The following is a 20,198-nucleotide window of genomic DNA, read 5'->3' as shown; positions in this document are numbered from 1 at the left end:
TGTAAAAATAATCTACACTAATATTATAAATGCAAAAGTAAGTCCGTCTGACTATTACTTTTTCACGGCTAAACGGCTGAACCGATGAACTGGAGCACACACACCTTGAGACACCTTGAAGACACCTTGGAGCAAAACATCAAAACTTTTTAACCCTAAAATAAAAATAGCAGAGGGTGAAATGGGGATTGAAAGTTTGTATGGAAATTCCTTCATTTCTAGAGTTACAGTTTTAAAAAATTGTTAATAAATCATAAAAAATACGAAATATAACGTGATTTAAAAACTTTTAAAATTCAACCTCTAAAAGTGGTGAAATAGGTTCTGAAAGTTTACATTGATTTCCACGCGGACAATATCAAGGGCGTTCGTTAGTAATTAAATGAAAATCTATTGTCAGAATCACAGTCGTAATGCGTTTGTAACGTTGATTGAGCACCTACTTCAAAGATATCACTAACTATGCGAAGCGAAGGTCGGACTTAACCTTTGATCTAATATTGCTTTGCGGATTGATTTCATTGTAATGGCCTTTGACGCAGCTATATACACCACCACATGACGTAGGTAGGATTTTTACTCTCATTTATTTATATCTCCTTTTTTTAAAATTTTCAACAATGTTATATATACAAAATATAATACAAACACTATTAAAAAAGTATAAAAAATATATATTAACCTTTTCGCTGCTGGACATTTGAGTGCCCAAACAATCGGTGGTCAGGGCTCCAGAGTGAGGAACCTCCTCACAATACGCACCGTCTCAAGAATATGCCTTCTGTATCCCGACTCTTGATCCAACAGTAAAGCGAAAACTTCTTAAGGTGTTGGTCAAAGCTTTTCGCTAAAAGACCATTAAGTGAAAAACTATCTGAACAATAATAGTTGACTCAACATTCCACATGGCGGTAATCTCGTGAGCAAGGTCTAAGTATTTTAATACTTAACCAGATTATCAGTCAGTGATAATCGTTCGGTCCCAGTAGAGCAATGCACAGCACAGCAATGCTATTTTCAAGAACTGACGCTGGGTCGTACCCATAATAAGGCATCTCAGAATCGACAAGGCCATACTGAAGAGCAAGCTGTTGGTGGCATAATTCACCGTTAGCAAAGTGAGAACAATACAATATGCCTGAGGGACTCCCCAGGACAGATGTCTAGTAGTGCCATCTTTTAAAATTAATATATACTAAAATATAAATGTGACATCTGCGTATGTCTATCCTATAAAAACATAAATGTGAAAATGGGAGCCAAATTCTATATCACAAATATGTGTATATATTTTTTTGAATCTAGTAAAGGCGGATTTACATTTGTCTGACGTGTCGTGTTGTGACGCATCAGAACAGAATCGGTTTCATACATTTTATATGCGACGCATTAGAATTCACAACACATAAATGTAAACGTTACCATACAAAATGTATGATATCGATTTTGAGATTCGGGAGTAGGTACTTAAACTTGCTTTAAATGAAACAACAATGGTTAGACAAACATTTAAGTTTATTCATTGCCTAGGTGTGTATATTAAATAACTTTATATTAGTACATAAATGTAATTATAAATTTATATTCATCTAACAGAGACAAACATTCTGTTTTTTTCGAAAAAAATAAATATTATAAATCCATTTTATAATAATTATGTACTCGTATATGTAAGAACAATATCTACGATCTACAATATTTTAATATGTTAATTTTGGTTAATGTTTATGGCTATTTTTTATTAAAGTGATAAAGTATACAGTATTAAAATATTGAATTGTAACGGAATATATAAAAATATTATATAAACTACTAGTATAATACTTTTTTTTCAAATATACTTTACCTACTTATATAATTATATTCAAAGTAGATATTATATATACTTACTATATGAGATTTAGTAGAACTGTGGTATAATAGTAGAAAAGGTTGATTTTATTTAGAAAAGTAATATAACAGAGGAAGGTTTTATTTTATATAAACAGAACTATAAATTAAGACAGCTTACCTGTGCCTTAAACATGTAATCTTAAAATACATATACCTATAGACAATTTCAAAAATATTTGACTAGGCGTTTAATTAACAACAGTAATACTTCTCTTATTCTAAATTGCTGGAAAATAAAATACCAAATATTTTACGAAAATATACGTAATTCGCAACGTTTGGCACCTCCGTAGAAATTAAATCTCTATTTTAAACAGCTTTGGTATAAATGACTGCAGAGTTACAGGTAAATCTAAAATTGTGTCAAATTCGAGGAGTTTGTGCTGAATTACGTTTAAGGAGATACGCTAGTCTTAGAAGTTCAATTATGAATTTATCGTATACTATAACTGGTGAAGTCTGTCAAGCTTCGCTTTGATAGTTACACTAGCATCCAATCGCAAGAAAATTACTATTATATATATAAAAATGTATAAATAAAATTTAAATGGAAAATAAATATGTTAGTATAATCAAAGTAAAGTGGTTTATTGTAGTAAACATTAATGTATGAGTGGTGTGTCGTAAACGGGTCAGCGGTTCACTTGCGGAAGCAAGAGATGGGGTTGAAGTAGCACTGTCGGAAGCGAACCTGCCGCTTGTCCGCGCGCCACTGCCGAGCGATCCTTCCATCCATGGTGCGGAGACCCCAGCCACGGGGCTCCCCTTGCGGCCACGAGCGACCTACGCGCGGGCTCATGCTGAATCTGCAAATTGCAATTCGTCGTTATCAACCCATATTCGGCTCACTGCTGAACTCGAGTCTCCTCTCAGAATTAGAGGGGTTAGGCCAATAGTCCACAACGCTGGCCCAATGCGGATTGGCAGACTTCACACACGCAGAGAATTAAGAAAATTCTCTGGTGTGCAGGTTTCCTCACGGTGTTTTCCTTCACCGTTTGAGACACATGATATATAATTTCTTAAAATGCACACAACTGAAAAGTTGAAGGTGCATGCCCCGGACCGGATTCGAACCCACACCCTCCGGAATCGGAGGCAGAGGTCATATCCACTAGGCTATCACGGCTCTAAATTGCAATTCACTATCATTATATCAGCGGGCCATGGAACGAGCTAATCAGAAATGAGGAGATCCGCGGAAGAACCAAAAAACTACCTACTGTGAAATATTGAGCTTCTTCTTCTAACTAGTAGTGTAATAAATATTTGTAAAAGCCTAATTTTTTATTAAAGATTGAATTTAAAAAGATTAAATTTTTAAACTCGTGTTAAAAAAAACTAGAAAGTAATTAAAATTCTCGGCACGTTGTATTTAAATCACATCAAACAATGGTTTGAACTATTTCACAATCTTCTGTTATCGGACAACTGTTTTAAACTGAACTGTGATAATCTAATATTTGTTCGCTTGAATGGAGATCAAACTTTTGAAACTGATTTAATTTTCATAATCTCTTTAAAATTAAACTACTGGTAGAAATTATTAACCGGGAGCATTGGAACATAAAAATATATGTAGCTTATAATAATTTAGGGTTTCTCGTAGCACTCGTAGCGCTCGTAGCACTCGTAGCGCGAAGATATTAAAGTAGCGAGAAACAAATATTCGTAGCACGAATACGCAATCCACTACGAACAAAACAAACATCTCACAAGTTTTAATTTCAGTTAACAATCGTATCGACGTCTTTTACAAGTTATTATTTAACTTGCCCAGTTTGTGTTTATGGGTTAAATCTTGTAAGCTTAAACCAATTTATCAAAGGTCTTTGATTTGCATGCTTGTTTAGTTCTGGTGACAAAACATTATAATGATAAAAATACTGCAATCAGAAGTCAAAATTTCTTTATTCAGTTAGAACTGATCCTTTTCAATCCGCCAAATCCAAAATTTGTCTCAACATGAGTAGGTTTGTACCAACTATGAATATGAAACTTTGTTAATACATTTAATTATGAAGTAAATGAACATTTACGAGTATATAAAACATCTTTTAAAAAAATTTATAATTATCAATGTTGTTTCGGCGCGATGGATTCCGCACACGTTATTCTGGTCATTCGGAATGTACGTATACATTTGCCGAAGTGATATACTGCGAGGGAATGGAGGCAAACGAGTGACACTTGTTTTGAGGAACTTTTAAAGTCTGCTGTAAGCATCGTACCTGTCATCAGCGTCGAGTTGCAGCAGCAACTTGCGGAGTGCAGCGGTGTTAAGGGCCTCCCAGGGCACTGAAAGATCTCCAACGTCTTCAGGCCGAGCCACCAACGTGTTCTCTTGTTGTTCGTCATCGGACTCCTAAGGTTTTGAACAGAAGATCATTACTTAGCAGAAGTTCATTATGAACAGGGAATGATTAATGTATGTCATGTTACTAATATCCGCAAAAACGAAGGAATCCATTAATTTCGTTATTGAAAAAGTCAAGAAAAGTCATCATTTTTGATACTCCGGATTCGGAATGAAACATACGCACAGAGGGTTTTCTGTTGGATCTGGTGATGTTGTCGTTTATTTTCGGTTTTTCGCGGATAATAATCTATACTCATAAAAATATAACTGTTACAGGTCCAATTCTGTACATTGAAAATATTGGATATAAGGCAATTTTTTTTCTTGTGTCTGTCTGTCTTTCTCTCCATCTTTTTGTTGACTGGACTTCACGCTGAAACTACTGAAAGAATTTAAATGAAACTTGGCACGAATTAAGACCATTATTGTCTTTTCAGTTACCTACGAGTATAGTACAATGAAATTGTTACCCTATATTAACAAAGTAAAGTAAACCCCGACTGAAGGATTTACATTAAAGGGTTTAGGGTGTTGAATAACTATTACTTACTAATTTACCAATTTCGGGCTGATTCCTACTGTAAAGAAAAACCTAGTTAATTCCAAGATCCAACATAGGACCAGAACAAAGCAACCGCTAAAGAGGCTGTCAATTTCAAATCCACAAGAGACAAGAATATTTACCCAAATTATATAGATCTAACTTCAATCAACGTTTAAAGGGTTAAATTTCTTGTGAATGTTGACGTGAAATGCTTAGATAAATTGCGTTAGACAACCAAGTTTCAAACTAACCACATACTGTTTATATATAGCGGTTTGAGCTTCAGTAGTATGATATTTGTCTTTTCAACAGCTTATACGTATTATTTAGAAAACTTACCACATAATGTGTATTTATAACTATTTTGTTCTTATTTTAGAACAATGGATGTAAATACGATTTATTTTTCTAGAAAAATATTTGTACCTTCTGATAAGTTTGACCATCATAATGTAATTCGCCTTACCTAATACTTGTGACTAGTGATAGTGTAGTGTTAAGTGCTACATGGAAGATCATGTGAACAAAGTGACCAAAAGACGTAATAGTTAGTGAAAAACTAAGATTAAGTTATTGGACATTATCTTAGTATAATAATAATAATTACAAGTTTAAGTTAAAGTTAAATTACTAATTGGTCACATAAGTAGGCTAGATCGTAATTTTATGAAGTACCAAATTTAGGGTGACTGGTTCTTCACTGTAAACTTTATAGTATAAGTTCAATAGCCGTAATAACGGCGTACAAATTCACTTCGATGTTGTTGTTGTGGTATTATATAATATGCCTCCGTAATAAGATCATCTACGGAAGTGCAGTGCATACGCCGTGAGCAGCTGTAACTTATCTATACTTAGAATAAGACTGTACCTAACCTAACAGGTCAAATTATGTATTGTGTACATTCTAGTATTATACAAACGATGCTGCCGCCAAAAATTCAGTTTTTGTCTGTCTGTCTGCCTTTCTATCTGTCCATATTTTTGTTGGCCAGCATTACGCTGAAACTACTGAATGAATTCAAATAAAACTTGGCACGATTTAAGAACATAATTAATACGAAGAAGGTTATACTTTTTGTTGCGAAAATAAAATCAGAAGGGGATGAAATAGGAGTTAAAAGTGTGCATGGAAAGTCCTTAATTTTTCAAATTACCTTTGTGAAAATTACCATAAAATAATGTAATTCAAGATTTTTCAAAATTCTACCCTAAATGGTTAAAAAGGGGTGTGCATGTTTTCAAATATTGGATAGAAGCAGGCGTTACTTTGCGGAAGTTCATCATGATTATATAATGATTTATTTATTTTGCTATCATCCGCGAAAATTCGGCGAACCCATGCGACAACGTCACCCAGGTCCGACAAAATACTCTCTACGTACGTTTCACCCCGAAACCGGAGCATCCTCAGGAGATGTTGACTCTACAACGTGCAATTGCAAAGTGTCGTTTTCGACCTTTGCTTCGACTTTTATAGACCAAAAAGTAGGTGGGGCAAGAGGTGGGCGTTGCCAAGATACTCATAATATAAGCGATTTATCTCGCATCGCATTCAAACATTTTTATTAGTGGTGACTTCGATAACTCTATTTGTTCATTTAATAAGGGAATTCCTGACTTATTATGTTTTATTATTTCTAATTGTTCCAAAACGCATAGTCGTAGGCTTTTATTGCAAGTGTGTAAAATGTCATACATATGATTATCTGCCAGCTTATGACCAGTATCTAGGAGATGCTGTGGACGGTCATTTCGAACAGATCCGCTGTTCGAAATGACCGTCCACAAAGGTCGCACTTTGCAAAGCATCTCCTAGATACTGGTCATAAGCTGGCAGATAATCATATGTATGACATTTTACACACTTGCAATAAAAGCCTACGACTATGCGTTTTGGAACAATTAGAAATAATAAAACATAATAAGTCAGGAATTCCCTTATTAAATGAACAAATAGAGTTATCGAAGTCACCACTAATAAAAATGTTTGAATGCGATGCGAGATAAATCGCTTATATTATGAGTATCTTGGCAACGCCCACCTCTTGCCCCACCTACTTTTTGGTCTATAAAAGTCGAAGCAAAGGTCGAAAACGACACTTTGCAATTGCACGTTGTAGAGTCAACATCTCCTGAGGATGCTCCGGTTTCGGGGTGAAACGTACGTAGAGAGTATTTTGTCGGACCTGGGTGACGTTGTCGCATGGGTTCGCCGAATTTTCGCGGATGATAGCAAAATAAATAAATCATTATATAATGCATGTTTTCAGTTTTATTTAGACTATTTATTTATTATAAAACACGCGAAAATATAATTAGAAGGGTCACCCCCAAGAGGGGTTAAAGTTTACATCAGATTTTCACGCAGACGACGTCGCGAACGTCCGATAGTACAATTATATGTATACGTATGTTCGTCAAGTAAATGTGTACACAATTTTAAAGGTAACTGTTCTACTGAGAGACTTAGCTACCGGATATCAAAATGATTCAATTACGAGAGAGTTACGCGTAGTACATAACAAAGTTACCAAGTCAGTAACGGTGCACTGCCAAGCGCATGGGCTTGATCACTCGATTATTTATTTTTGAGAATTTACTTCAGTAAATTTTATATGGAAACTTCACCGATTTACCCATAAATAATATTGTTCTATTCTCGTCCTGTTTACGGGGGCATTCACAAATAACGTGGCTTTCTAGTGGTAAAAGGATTTTCAAATTGGTTCAGTACATCCAGATATCATCAAAAATCAAAAAATTAAAAATATTTTTTTTCAAGTAGGCTTAGTTTACAAGTACTTTTGACACATCAGTTGACTATTTGTAAAGATTCTACCACCGGTTTGGAGGGCAGTTTCTGCTGAGATTATCTCCTGTAATACTTTACCTCTTTATAATATTAAGTATAGATAACTATTCGTTTATGTGTAGGTATAACGTATACAATGTAAAGAAAGGTTACCATAGGCGCCGTGCTAGCAGATATCATCAACATCGCCAGAGTGCCGAGAAAGATCACGAGACTGCTGCTGTGTGTACTCGAGTTCATCTTGATGCCTGTGAACACATTGTATGATTGAAAACATTTTTAGGGTTCCGTAATTCAAAACATAAGATGCATTCCGGAAAAAGTTTTATTGTCGCTATGTCTATCTATCAAGGTTATTTTTTTCAAGAACAAAACGTTATTTCTTCTTCTTCTGATAGTGTCATCTCCTATCGAAGGTTAGCAATCATTAAAGCTAATTTTACTTTATTTTTCTGCTGCCCGAAAGAGTGATTGGTTTAAGAACTTACGCCTACGTTTCAATATCAGTATATTGAACCAAGTGGAAATTGACATTAAGCTTTAGATATGCAATATCTCTAAGTCAACATTCTGATTTGTGTTAAATTTATAGGGACTCTAAACTTGAAAACGTTGCAGTTACAGTACATAGAGATGCATGGGAGTGCGTTAGCCAAATAGAGAGAACAGCTGACAAAGCGACAAGGTACTATATTGCATATAATCTACATTAAAACTTATTGAATAACTTGATGTAAAGTCGTAGTAGTATTTGAATCGTAACGACTCGAAAATATCCAGAATCAAAATTTTGAAATGAAAATAATTATATAAAAATATTTATCGAGATTAAGTTTCATTGTGGTCATATACAATCTTTTTAACACAAAATGGAACCGACTTCAAAGATGTATTACAGATACTTTGATTTTAACACAAAATTACAAAACCGAGGTTTATGAAAATGAAACAATTCAAAATTCAAAACTCTTTCAAACAATCAAGAATTTTCAAAATTTGTTAACAAATGACGAAGTTATGAGGTAACAAACATTAAAAAAAACAAATTGAGAGCCTCCTCATTTTTTTAAGTTTTTTTAATAAAGCTCTTTTAAATCATAGTTTCTAAAGATTTTGTTTCTAACATTAGGGCATTTACTATTCAACTTGTAATGAAAACCATTAGTTACAGCCATCATAAATCATATGACCGCAATAATTTTCACCGAGTTTTGTCTGCCTTTATAATATAATGTTGAAAGTCACACTGGGTTTACTGGTAATTATCATCCGCTGTTCCATCCGCAAAGCGTAGGTTGTCACATCGTCCGAATACATAGAATACTCATAGTGTTTATTACAAAATATATTTTAGTATGTGAAAATTCTTTTATTCTAAATATATTTAGCTGAGGAAAAAGTAATTCTTTATTTTTTCAGTAGATAGTGATCGGTAATCGTACGTATCACTCGTAAAGTGTCGATCTAAAAAACTAAAACTCACTAATTCGTCGTTAAGTCTCATTAAATTAGACAAATTTTAGACAACTTGACATTTCTTACTAAAAAAATATCTTCTGCTGTTTATGTTTGATTTATTCAGTTATCAGTCATCATCATTATCAACCCATTTTCAGCTCACTGTTGAGCACGAGTCTCCTCTCAGAATGGTTAGGCATTAGTCAACCACGCTGGCCCAATGTGTGGCTCCAACGCGGAGTGGCAGATTTCACTCACCTAATGAATTAAGAAATTTCTCAGGTAGGAAGGTAGGTTTTCTCGCGATGTTTTTCTTCATCTTTTTAAACACGTGATATTTAATTTATTAAAATGCACATAATTGAAAAGTTGGAGTTGCCCCGGACAGGATTCGAACCTACGCGCTCCGAATCGAAGCCAGAGGTCATATCCACTAGACTATCACGGCTCAGTTATCAGTAAAATAAAATATAAAAATAAAATTGGCACATGTTATAGAAGATAAAATAAGATTTCTATAATAAATTAAATTAAATAAATTAAATTTAATTAAATTTACCCAAAATTAACATCGAACATAACAATAGTAAAGATAACAGAGAGCTCATTATAAGGATTTTTAATTTTTTTAAAAGAATGCTTTAGCAAAATATTTGTTCTTATAATGTAACTCAGATCTAGACCCAGTTTAGATTTGTAAAAGCTCGAGTCTCGAGATAGTATTGTAAACAGAAACAAGTAAAACTGACACGTAATAGAAACACACTGGCAGGCGACATTATGAATACACAGCGGAATTGTCAGCAGGAGATAGCAAAATAGGAGAAACATTTTAAGGTCAGCTGAAACACACGTTCGTAACTAAGCCACAGTGACCATTAGCTAATCTGTGACGTTAGACTGGGGCTATCTACGTAGCATACTTACGAGCTGTAATTCCTCTGTTAGATTGGATTGTTTATAATTTTGAACAATGGAACTGATTTATTTTATTTTTGTATGTTATCGATTCACAAACATTTTTTTTTTATTATTTACAAGTTTGCTCTTGATTGTAATCTCACCTGATGGTAAGTGATGATGCAATCTAAGATGGAAGCGGGCTAACTTGTTAGGAAGAGGATGAAAATCCACACCTTTTCGGTTTCTACACGACATCGTACCAGAACGCTAAATCGCTTGGCGGTATGTCTCTGTCGGTAGGGTAGTAACTAGCAACAGCCGTAGCCTCCCCCCAGCCAAACCAATTAAGAAAACCTTAATCGGCTCAGCCGGGGATCGAACCCAGGACCTCCTTACAAAGAAAATAATTGAAAACAAAACACCTATGCTAGATATAGTACGTACATGTGCAAAGGCGGTCTAATTGCTTTATACCTTTGGATAAATAATTAATGTACTTGTTAAAATCAATCATGTGAAATAATGCAAAAATTACGAAAATAAAAGAAAATCACACACATAAAGTTCCTATAAAAATAAATAAATATAAATATCATCATTATAAACCCATATTCGGCTCACTGCTGAGCTCGAGTCTCCTCTTAGAATGAAGAAGGGTCAGGCCAATAATCCATCACGCTGGCCCAATGCGGAGCCAAAAAAATATAAATATATTTTTATTATTAGATTCATATTATAATAAAATAAATATATACAAAATAAACATAAATTATTTTGTGTTATTTTAGTCTATATCTTATTAATAATAATTAATTTTATTCCACATTTAGGCAGATGAATATGGCTAGGTATATGCTTTTATAGCTATGTTTATCGTTAACTATAAAAGTAATTCCTATGTTCCTTGATATAACAGTTGCAAGAAACTCATAATACATTTCTTGACGTTGAGCGTCTTCATACTCGGGAACCCGTTGGGGATTCTTATCAGAAATCGCGGTAGACCCATGAGTCGCCTTGACAAATAATTGGATACAAGAGATGATATTTATCAACGATCCCTTTACCACCAAGGGCACTATGTAGTGGATTAGGATATTTTTGTAATAATATAAATAAGAATTTACTCAAAGATTACTCTTTATTTACCACCCACAGTGGCGTGGCGTGCACAATGCTTGTAACTAGGGTAGGTACTAATTGTAGATACAAAATATATCAAATGGAAATTCTTTCTTCTAGTGGTTCTTAGTGAGGTAGGCAGTGCATTTTTGCATCTATGAAGTTATTACATACTAGCGGACGCCCGCGACTTCATCCGCCTGGAATTTAGTTTTTAACAAATCTCTCGAAAACCATGGATTGTTCCGGGGAAAAAGTAGCCTACTTGTTAATCCATGCTACAATATATCTCAATACCAAATTTCAGCTAATTTGATTTAGTAGTCGAGGCGTGAAAGAGTTACAAACATTCATATCATTAAAATCATCAGTTTTCGCAAATCTCGGGAAACCATGAATTTTTTCGGGATAAAAAGTCTATGTGTTAATCCAGAATAAAATCCATTTCCATTCCAAATTTTAGCCAAATCGCTTCAGTAATAGCGGCGTTAAAAAACAAACATCCAAACATACATCCAAACATCCATACAAACTTTCGCATTTATAATATTAGTTGGATACATTGGCCACACGTTATTTATATAGTAGAATATAAATATATGGCCAGTGTTATGCAAAGAGAAAGAAATAAATATATCGTAATAAATTCACACACACTTGACAACTAAATGCGTAGCACCTAACCCCAATGCAAATTATATAATTTACGCAATACTACGCGCACCCTGGTTTTGGGCATACATTTAGCGAAAGTCTACGTTAGTAAAATACCATCATCATCATCATCACTTACCATCAGGTGAGAGTGTAGTCAAGGGCTAACTTGTAAAAAATAAAAAAATAAAAAAATACTGGCGTACAATACAGTAAATCTCGTACCTCGTACCTGTCAGTAGAATCTAATAAGAAAATGCATATTCCGTGGCGTCTAAATGAGCTTTAAAGCTTAGGGAAAAGCAATAGATAATGTTACGGAGAATTGAAAGCGACGGATGCATTAATATGCAAGGCATTGGGACGAACGGAAAAGGTCGAACGAAGTAATACCGTCTCGTCATGCTGAATGTCTATTGCATATATTATATATACAGAGTATACGTCGAACAGGCTGTTAGTTTAATGAGATTTTTTGCAAGATTTAATATTGCAAATAGATTGAGAACCTTCGAGTATATATCACCTACGCTAACTCTAAATATAGACTAACTGTGTAAGAGATTATCGATGCATAGTCCATGCTTATGCTATTGGTACTGGCACAATGTGAAAATGAGGTCCGGAAGACTTTGACTGGGAACTACTTCGTTATGACATATACTTGTTTCTCCAGTTTGATTTACCTAATATTTAGGTACCAATATGTTTCTAACAATAGACCAGTGGATACGACCTCTGCTCTGCCTCCGATTCCGGAGGGTGTAGGTTCGAATTCGGTCCGTTATTGATCTTAATCCTCAGCCGTTGGTGATCTGACCATTGATTATATTTTGTAATAGTCTTCGTTACAAAAAACACGAATTAATATATATAAAAAAATTTATATACAAAAATAAAAAAAAATGGATGGTTTGTCAAGAAGTAGGAAATTTATTATAAATAATATTAATATATTACAATTTAATATTACAAATTAATATTAATATATACATAATTCATAAATTTAATTAAGTAAAACATAATTTATTTAAAAAAGAAAAACTTTGAGTTATACATGCGCGGTCGACTGTTGGTCAAATCAATCTGGTTTATGAGCATTTCGGCCTCCTATGTACCAGTAAATCATTCGAAACTGTCAGAAAAAAAATAATAAATCCATTTCTATCCATCATCGTTACAGATTGTCTATTAAATAACCTCTTATTAGTTGTTTGTTAAAGGTTCTAAATAAATGGTCGTTAAAAACAAACTCGCATCTGCTGCGCAAGAATCTTAGTTAACTAACCATTTAACCTTAAGTTGCGTTAACTGCCTCGTTGCTTTGTCTTTGCTTCGTATGAGGTCCTGGATTCGATTCCTATGGGTTTGCGTTTTTAAGCAATATTTTTTTTTAATTCATAAATAATAACAATAAATTATTTATCACTGACAGGTATAAGGTATATTGTTGCCAATGGACCCGTTATTAGTGCTAGTCCATCGGCCAGTGCGCCGTGCAAACATTGTTGAAACTGTTCCACATGACGATAATTTGGTTAAGGCTGAAAAGGTAAAGTATCTAAATACTTGGACCTTGCTCATTAGGTTACTGCCATGTGGAATATTGAGTCAACTATTATTGTTTCGATAGCTGTTTGTTTGTCTTATAGGGAAAAGCTTAAAAAAAAAATCAAAAATCAAAAATCATTTATTTCAAGTAGGCTCAGTTTACAAGCACTTTTGACACGTCAGTGACTATTTGTAAAGATTCTTCAACCAACATCTTAAGTTTTCACTTAAGAATAGTCGGCAGTCAATAGTCGGCAGTGATTCTTGACACGCCGTGTACTGTGAGGAGGTTCCTCACTCTGGAGCACTGACCACCGGTTGCTTGGTCATTCAAATGTCTCGCAGCGGGTTTGTTTTTTTTTTATAAATTTTTAATAGCGTTAAATTTTCTATTTTATTAACATTGTTAACAATTTAAAAAATGACTAATAATAATGTATGAGAATGAAATAATATGACAAATCAGTAAATTACATAATTTTAAATCGCAACCTATACAAGTGTTTTTGTTTTGAAATGTTCAAAATAATAATTTCATTAATGTAGTGAATGATATACGATACTATCGTATATCATTCACTACATTAGGTATAGGTAGGAAGTAGGTTCTTGACCAATGGACTTTTTGTTTTGTTTTATTGGGGTTTGTTTTGTTTAAAAATCAAACGTGATTTAAGTCATCAGTAAGATATCGATTTTTTCTGTTATAATGGAAAGAATTTTCGACACAAAACATTCTTTATAAATTCAAGTGTATAGGAAGATTTTCAAAATTATAATTTTAACTAATTATATAATGATTTATTTATTTTCCTATCATCCGCATGGGTTCGCCGAATTTTCGCGGATGATAGCAAAATAAATAAATCATTATATAATCATGATGAACTTCCGCAAAGTAACGCCTGCTTCTATCCAATATAATTTTAACTGTCATTTAAATTTTAATCATGTATGTAAAGGGTTACTCCAGAGGGGCACTCGTTATTAAGGCTAAATCTAGAACCCCTAATCTCACTCACACACAACCACTCACATAGAGGTGATAACATCTCAATGGCCAAGTTAATTTAATCATAAAAGAGCGGAAGCGAATTTCGCTCGATAAAATATAACCCTTATACTGGTACATATATTATGAAAGTCAATACGAAGCACTTACAGTCTCTTTAGCAAAGTGTAGCTACAAATTACAAAATAATGCTCTCGCGGTATTCCTCGCTCGTTCGCGTAATGGTGTTTAAAAACTCAATTTATATTAAACACAAGCAAGTTAAAGACAGGTAAGTATCTAGTTTCAACTTGGAAAAATTGTTTCTTAGTGAAACTTCTTCAGTTTGTAACATCAAATGATCTCCCAAGACGTTCAGTGCTACTTTTCTTGGTGTTAGTTTACCTTTTATTGAAATTAAATCGAAACGACATTTAACAAAAAACTGTATACACTTTGTCTTTTCGCCATCATTATTTAGTAAAGTTTTAATTTCTGAGCGATGTTTTTTTTGTATTCTTAACACGTTAGCCCTTGACTGCACTCTCACCTGATGGTAAGTGATGATCAAATCTAAGATGGAAGTGGGCTAACTTTTTAGGCGTAGAATGAAAATCCACATCCATTTCGGTTTCTACAGGACATCGTACCGGGACGCTAAATCGCTAGGCGGTACGAAATCACGGAATTGATAACTAGCGTTTAGCTTTATCGTTTTCTGCGTTGTGTGTGAAATAATAAAAATAGTATACGTAAAATTTAAGAACAATAAAAGAAAGGAATAAAATTGATTAAAATAAAAGTTTTTAATTTTACGCGGATTACAATAACGAAATCGTTTGACACCGTTTTTATCTAACTCCACAAAATCGGATGAGTAGTTTAGGTGTTATGTACATACGTAAATACAAATATACACATATATCATAACATTTTTTTTGACCTTACCGTAGTCAAGTCATTTGTCCTAACTAAAAATAATAAATTAGAAAATTAGTACGTTTATTTGTTATGCTTGCGTGTTGACTACTTAACTGAATCAACATGAATTTACATGCATAACTCTTCTTTTACCCCTAACAACACAATATAAATAATATTTATTTATGCTTTCCAAGAAAGTTGATAATAAAACCTTACTTGTGGCATATCATGCCCAAGTTGCTTCGATTCTGAGGTATGGGATAGTTTTCTGGGGTAACCTAACTACATTACAAATGTCTTTGTTGCACAAAAAAGATACATAAGAGCAATATGTGGATTGCAAAGAAGGGAAAGATGTAGACCCTATTTAAAAAAATTAAAGATATTTACTGTGACATCCCTATATATATTTGAAATTGCATTATTTCTGAGAACTAACGACAGATTATTTCAAAGGCATAATCGTGAGCGTTGCAGAGATAGATTTCGGTTTCCTCCCCACCACACTGCTTTCTTAAATAAGAGCATCTGCATGATGATTATTAGAATACATAATAAGTTACCAAAGCTTATAAGACAGAAGAACAATTTAATTAGTTTTAAAAATAATCTGCGTAGGTTTCTCCTGGATATTGCGTTTTATGACATAAATGAATTTTTAACTATGACATTTTAATATAAATTTATTCTTTTGACAATATGATGTAATTTGATTCTTGATTCATTTATTTTTTATTTGTATTTTTTTTCAAATTAATTAATATTGTTCTTCTATTCATTATTTAATTCTTTAATATTGTGTTAAAAGTAATTTCTGGAATGATTTAAATGTAACTAATATAATATTTTGCATGCCAATCGGGCGTGATACAGAACAGATTATATTTATTCGTTAAGACCTTGTAAACTGTATCAGCAAATAAAGGATTTGATTTGATTTGATTGCCACAATATAACTAACATGTAGTTAGTTATATTGTGGCAATATTATTACACAAACATTTATATTAATATGCAATATTATTATAAATAGTTCATTTATTATCCCCGAGGGATAAAAATATCTAATAGCTTTGGTTTAATTTAAATTAGACGTAGCATTAAAAACGTGAAGAATAGATAAAACCGCAGTTTTTTTTTTTATTTTTTGTTAAAGTCTCTCAATTTCCAAGTTTAAAATGAAAAGACGTAGTATTCACTTACGAACGCTTGAGCTTTTTCAGGATATTTAAATAGATATTAGAACACTACAGTTAACACTATAGTTCAAATATAAACTGCAAAGCTAAATAATAATACTAGATTGTTATACAAGGGGCTAAAAAAAACATTAGATACGAGGTATTTTTAGGGCACCACCCGTAAGGCGCGGGCAGCTAAATAGAAATATATATAATGGGTTTAGTCCGCGTGTTACACTATACTTTTCACTACGATTATAAGAAATTAAAATAATTCAGTACAGTATTCAATGTTAAAAATCTTTCTGCAGACGCAGCTCGCAACTCAATAAAAATCAAATAAAAAAAAATACGCATTCCACAGACAAGAACGCTGCATTTTGTTCCAATTTCAAATTTTTATCAAACAATCATTATGTAATCGTACCTACGAGTATGATGATTCTATTTACGAATAAAAGCTCCTTCGTTTTATAGAGATCGTTATTTTAGTATGATAAAACTTAACCTTTTTAGTTTTATATTGTGACAGACAAAAATTAAAAAAAAGCAAAATTACTTTAGCCCCTAGAGGTTAAAATGCTTGTTTAGTCTCGCTGTGGAGTGGTGATATGACAGTGTTTTGGAGCAAGAGTAGTGAAAATGAGTATTTTCAATGAAGTTTTATATTAAGTATATTGAATGAAATTTCGTTTTGTGTTTTAACCACCTAACTTGATTAATGGCAACAATTTATAGGCCATATCTTGATGACCATCTTAATTTGAAACATTCAACATTTTTCTTGCCTGTTGTTGTTGTTGTAATTGGTGTGTTGAATTAATGCCGGACTGTTGTTCAAAAGGGAAAACAGGTCCTACAAATAAAAAGTTTTTCTTATATTGTAAGGTTTCCTAAACGTGCCGTTTATAAATATAGATTTTCTATTTCCGATTGGACTAAAAGCCTGGGAAACCTATCACATTTTAGGAAGGATTGTTAGCTCCTACCATAAATAGGTCTGAGAGCCAATTATAGAGTTTGGACTGCGGTTTGGACTTAGTAAGGTAGATGTTTTCAAGCCACTCAACCGTCCAAATATAATCGGTTTTCTTAAAATTTTTCTTGGCATAACATGAGAAATCATGACTGACCTTTCAAAAACACGATTAAAGATCAATTTTAAAGGGTCTCTATCTCTCGACTCGACTTTATTATTATTATTATTATTATTATTATTATCTCTCGACTGAAGACAGAATGCTTCATGAAATCTCGTTGAAAATGCCACAAAAATTTTGTTCTAAACATAGAAAATCTCACAATAGGCATTTTTTTAAATGGCCTAAAATTGTTTATTATCGTACTACTAGATTGAAAAAAAATATCATATTTTTCTGAGACGTGATTTTAATTTTTATATATTTTTTTTGACAATACGAGCCAAATCGCCTGACGACCATGATGATGGATGGAACTGTTCATGACGTCAATTTAACAAATCTATACAAAACGCAGCATTTGAAAAAAATATTATAAATTAGTTTGACGTTTATTACATCAAGTACTAGTAACATTGTGATGTCACAAAATGAACGACAGCGTTTTTGACGTTTAGGAAATTAAAAAAAAAGATTTTTAAAATAAGTTTTTTAAGAAATCCTTTTATAAGAAAAAACTTTGATTAATTAATATCGATACATTTCGGACCCTTATTCCATATACTACACGAAATTAATATTGTTTATATTAAACTTGATATGAGTCAACTACCCTATTGGGAATATGGACCCCTAAATCTGCTACCTTCAAAGCAACTGCGCTCCAAACTTCATTATTGGTTACCGTACTTATCTATGGTAGAAGCATGGGCTGACAAACTTACAGCTTTCATAAAATGAGGTATGTCTGGCTATCGCAGGCTCTTACATATTTCAACTCATGAGGTTTCGGTAATATATTTTATTTCAGGTTAAATATATTTATGGATCGGAATGTTGGGCGGTAAAGGATGATAGTAGAAGAAAGCTTGCAAATGAAATGCGTGTGTTGAGATGGATGTGTGGTGTGACAAGTATGGACAAAATAAGGAATGAGTATGTAAGAAGATGTCTGAAAGTGGCCCCAGTGACAGAAAATTTAAGGAGTACATGGTTCGCTTGGTATGAACATGTAATGCGGAGGTATGTAAGTTATATTTACCTCAAGAGTGTTGAAATTTCGGGTGAACACAAGAGGAGAGGAAGGCCAAAGAAGATTGTAGTATGTGTGTAAAAGTTGTAGATGTTTAATTAAAGCGTATGATGTAATGAGTAATAGAAGCGAATGGAAGGAATTGCAATATTTTGGCAAAAGAAATTTTCGAAATTTGATTTTTTTTGCGACGCGATTTTTAAGCAATTGCAAAACGTTGGATACTTTAATACCTTTTGTTTATTTAGTTGGTCGTTAGTTTAAACTACACTTAGTATATTTTGTACAGATATTACTAATTTTAAAGTTTATGGATGTGGTTTAGTAGTTAATAATTAAACTTTGTATACGCTCATTTGAACATCATAATTATTATGTTAAAGTTGTCGATGTAAATAATTAATATTTGTTGTAATTAATAATCAAGTTTATAACTTATAATCAAACTTAAAATAACAGTTCTGAACTTTAGATCAAACTTTAATTTGTTTCTAGGTGATTGAATATGAATTAACTTTGTTATTAAGTAAAGTTTATTGACTAATGTCTCTTTTAATTTTTGAACTAATAACTTTTTTAAGAAAAAATATTAAATTATTTAGTCTTTAATTATTTTTTTTTGTCATTTATTTATTTAATAATTTATATTTTCCATTATATAAAAAATACATGTTATAATTTAAATGTCATTATATAATTTTTACAATGGAACCCTGCAAAGGTGTTCTAACTAGCAGAGAGCCAGATTTTTTTTCTATTAGTTATAGTAAACTTTTTCAAGTAAAAAAAATTAATGATCAACAGTTAATATTTTTATGTTGACGTTTAAAATTTATAATATCAATAACAAAATTACTAAATAAATATGTTTGTTATTTGTGCATTTATGTTTCATTTATTGAAAAAGTCACATTTAATGTAAGGAAGCTAAAACTGTATGAATTTTCATCTAATTACGATAAAAGATTTTTAATAGATTTTGAAATTTTATAATCTTATGTATTTTGCAAACTACCAGATAATCTTTTCTTTTTATGTATAAATTAGTTAACACTGACCTTATTTACCCGAACGTGAATTTAAAAAAACATTTAAAATTTATATGAAATAAGTTCATCAATTATTAATAAAAAGAAATATTAGTTTCAATATTGTATAACAATATAACTTACCTTTCACCGCTTTGTAGCTTTTCTCGAAAACTATTTATTATTTGATGTCTGTGTCAACTTTACACTGTATCAAAGACTTGAGGACTTCCGTATGTTGATGGCTATCGAAGGCAAATGAGAGCTTGGGGACGAAACGCGCGTTTATATACGTGAGCTCGCTGCGTAGGTGAACGAAGCTGACTGCGATTAGTACCTACTCGTATTGTGCTTTGGTACGGATTAATTAATCTGTTTCAGTCCGTTTTATATGTTGTTTATGAGACAGGGATTGTATTTATTTATATTTAAGGCCAATAGTCCATCACGCTGGCCCAATGCGGATTGGCAGACTTCACACACGCAGAGAATCAAGATAATTCTCTGGTATGCAGGTTTCCTCACGATGTTTTCCTTCACCGATTGAGACACGTGATATTTAATTTTTTTAAATGCACACTACTGAAAAGTTGGAGGTCTGGT

The 20,198-nt window shown here is 32.7% G+C and overlaps 1 protein-coding gene across 1 annotated transcript; it reads right to left on the bottom strand.

The window, feature by feature from the left end:
* Nucleotides 1–1,880: 1,880 nt before the first annotated feature.
* Nucleotides 1,881–19,860, bottom strand: LOC112044472 (allatostatin). The gene is made up of 4 exons (XM_024080339.2): nt 19,740–19,860; nt 7,765–7,859; nt 4,125–4,258; nt 1,881–2,699 (listed from the first exon to the last, which is right to left on the bottom strand). Exons 2-4 carry the CDS (start codon nt 7,849–7,851, stop codon nt 2,534–2,536), a joined length of 387 nt encoding a protein of 128 aa, XP_023936107.1. The 5' UTR covers nt 7,852–7,859; nt 19,740–19,860; the 3' UTR covers nt 1,881–2,533.
* Between the last annotated feature and the right edge of the window lie 338 nt (nt 19,861–20,198).

Source organism: Bicyclus anynana, chromosome 14 (assembly GCF_947172395.1).
Source record: "Bicyclus anynana chromosome 14, ilBicAnyn1.1, whole genome shotgun sequence".
NCBI classification, from domain to species: Eukaryota; Metazoa; Arthropoda; class Insecta; order Lepidoptera; family Nymphalidae; genus Bicyclus; species Bicyclus anynana.
This window is presented reverse-complemented; position numbering and strand designations above follow the sequence as displayed.

What these genes read in the sequence shown, in the direction of transcription:
- LOC112044472 (XM_024080339.2), bottom strand. Translation starts at nt 7,851, where the DNA reads ATGAACTCGAGTACACACAGCAGCAGTCTCGTGATCTTTCTCGGCACT. An exon ending in CTGCTAGCACGGCGCCTATG is followed by an intron (nt 4,259 to 7,764) that starts GTAACCTTTCTT and finishes TCAAAACCTTAG; the next exon opens with GAGTCCGATGACGAACAACA. An exon ending in CAACTCGACGCTGATGACAG is followed by an intron (nt 2,700 to 4,124) that starts GTACGATGCTTA and finishes TGCAATTTGCAG; the next exon opens with ATTCAGCATGAGCCCGCGCG.